The 2500-nt window shown below is 47.3% G+C and overlaps 1 protein-coding gene across 3 annotated transcripts in view; it reads right to left on the bottom strand.

The window, feature by feature from the left end:
- ftcd (formimidoyltransferase cyclodeaminase) overlaps positions 1 to 2500 on the bottom strand; it is a 13693-nt gene that overhangs the window by 2452 nt on the left and 8741 nt on the right. The window contains exons 9-13 of one of the 3 annotated variants that reach the window (XM_058381520.1): positions 2259 to 2388; positions 1588 to 1749; positions 1460 to 1503; positions 1115 to 1253; positions 432 to 527 (exon numbers count right to left, since the gene is read on the bottom strand). In XM_058381520.1, coding sequence (XP_058237503.1) covers positions 432 to 527; positions 1115 to 1253; positions 1460 to 1503; positions 1588 to 1749; positions 2259 to 2388 — 571 coding nt within the window. Of the gene's footprint in view, positions 1 to 431; positions 528 to 1114; positions 1272 to 1459; positions 1504 to 1585; positions 1750 to 2258; positions 2389 to 2500 lie in introns of all 3 variants that reach the window. The other 2 variants (XM_058381521.1, XM_058381522.1) reach the window with 2 other exon arrangements.

Here is a 2500-nt window from a genome sequence, read left to right as displayed (position 1 = left end):
GTGAACTCCATGCCCAAGAGGGTTAAGGCAGTGCTGGAAAATAATGGTGGCCACACAAAATATTGACACTTTGGGCCCAATTTGGACATTTCCACTTAGGGGTGGAGTCACTTTTGTTGCCAACGGTTTAGACATTAATGTCTGTGTGTTGAGTTATTTTGAGGGGACAGTAAATTTACACTGTTATACAGGCTGGACACTCACTACTGTACATTGGAGCAGAGGGGCATTTCTTCAGTGTTGTCACATGAAAAGATATAAAATATTTACAGAAATGTCAGGGGTGCACTCACTTCTGTGAGATACTGTAAGTCTGCACTGTTGTCAGAGCTGCTGTTCTACAGAATGAATCAACACTGCTGACCAATCAGAGCGCAGCGGTCAGGAGCAGTGTGTTGTGAGTGGGTTCAGTAAACACTACTGTAACTCACCGCGCTCCTGAATGTCTCATCACTGATGTCTTTCAGGTTGATGATGATGTTGTAGTAAGCACCAAACACGGCCGTCTCCAGAGCTTTAGCTGCTACCTGTACACACACACACACACACACACACACACACACACACACACATTATGAAGAGAAACTTTAATCAACTGTCAGATACTCAAACATCCTTCCCTCTACTCCTCTTTCTCTCTCCCCCCCTCCCTTTCCCCATCTCTCTCCATCTCCCTCTCCCCCTCCCTCTCTCCCACTCTCTCACTCCCCCTCCCTCCCTCTCTCCCACTCTCTCACTCCCCCTCCCTCCCTCTCTCCCACACACTCCCTCCCTCCCTCTCTCCCACACACTCCCTCCCTCCCTCTCTCCCACTCTCTCACTCCCCCTCCCTCCCTCTCTCCCACTCTCTCACTCCCCCTCCCTCCCTCTCTCCCACTCTCTCCCTCCCCCTCCCTCCCTCTCTCCCACTCTCTCACTCCCCCTCCCTCCCTCTCTCCCACTCTCTCACTCCCCCTCCCTCCCTCTCTCCCACTCTCTCACACCCCCCCCTCCCTCTCTCCCACTCTCTCACTCCCCCTCCCTCCCTCTCTCCCACTCTCTCACTCCCCCTCCCTCCCTCTCTCCCACTCTCTCACTCCCCCTCTCTCCATCTCCCTCTCTCTCCCTCTCTGACCTGGACATCTGATTTGCAGGCCAGGTTGCCATGCTTGACCAGCTCCTTCAGTGGTGACCACAGCAGCATCACTCTCTCAGCCAGAGACATGGGAACGCTGACGGCTTTCTTCAGTCCCTCCTGCATGGCCTCCTGTCTCCTACCACACACACACACACTGTCTGTCTTTCAAATTCAGTCTTTCTAAATTATTGGCAGCTTATTGATTTGATTTTATCACCAAAATGTCTTAATTATATAGAGAATAAAACACAGCATGCAGGTCTGGATCGTTAAATCAGTGATTATTAACAGTTATATTTTTAATAATCTGATGAATTAAGAGAGACGTGTCTGTTATCATACCTCTCAATTTCCTCCACTGTGTTTTTGGGCATTTTCAATGCAGCCTTAAAAGCATTAATACATTATTTATGATTAATTACACTCTAATAAACATTCACAGCTTTCATTCTGTGTGTGTGTGTGTACACCATGTAGCTGTTGAAGGCAGTAGAATCAGCGTCCACGGTCAGCAGCAGCTCGTTCATGGCCCGGTGGAAAGGAAGGATGAGTCTCCGCATCACACCATCCAACGCCTCAAACTGCTTCTTACCATAAGTCATCTGTCCCACCATACAGCCCAGAGCTGCACCCTGACACACACACACACACACACACCAGGAGAGAGAAAAAAAGACAGAATGAATAAGACAAAGATAAGAATGAAGAAGAAGAGAAAAAATGAGAGATATATAGTGGAAGAGAGGGAGAGAGAGAAAGTAAAGGGAGAAGACAGAAAGGAGAGTAGAAAACTGAAAAAGGAAGAGGGGAATGAAGGAGATGAGAAATGTGAATAGAGGGGAAAAATTGAAACAGTAAGAAGAGAAAAAGAGGAAGAGAATGATGGAGGAAAAGAACATGGAGAGTGAGACAGAGATAAAAAAGGGATAAAAAGAGAAGCGTGAGGGGGTGAGTAGAAGGAAAGAATAAGTGAAGAAGAAAGAGAAAAAAAGATATGAGACGTGTGGAGAAAGGGAGACGCGAGCGGAGTGAGTGATGAAAAGAAAGAAAGAGAAAGTAAGAGAGTTTCAGTTGAACACAAATCTTATTTTACAGTTCCACTCTCTTTCCATGGAGATTATGGGATGGCAGGACTTGTTACCATGGCAGCGATGGCAGCAGAAACCGAGCCCCCTCCAGGCGCTGGGGTTCGAGCACCAACACTTTGGACAAACTGCCGCAGAGAAAGAGACGCCAACTGTCCCTCCATCTGATTGGCTTCCACCATGTACCTGTACACAGATTCGACCAATCAGAGCGCAGCAGAGCTGTTTATTCATTAATTCCATAATACAGACACATGAAAAAAACAACAAGGTGAGTAAAACTTTAACCTCATACAGA

This window comes from Hemibagrus wyckioides, linkage group LG27, assembly GCF_019097595.1.
Source record: "Hemibagrus wyckioides isolate EC202008001 linkage group LG27, SWU_Hwy_1.0, whole genome shotgun sequence".
NCBI classification, from domain to species: Eukaryota; Metazoa; Chordata; class Actinopteri; order Siluriformes; family Bagridae; genus Hemibagrus; species Hemibagrus wyckioides.
The sequence above is the reverse complement of the archived record's forward strand: the minus strand, read 5'-3'. Positions and strand labels throughout refer to the sequence as shown.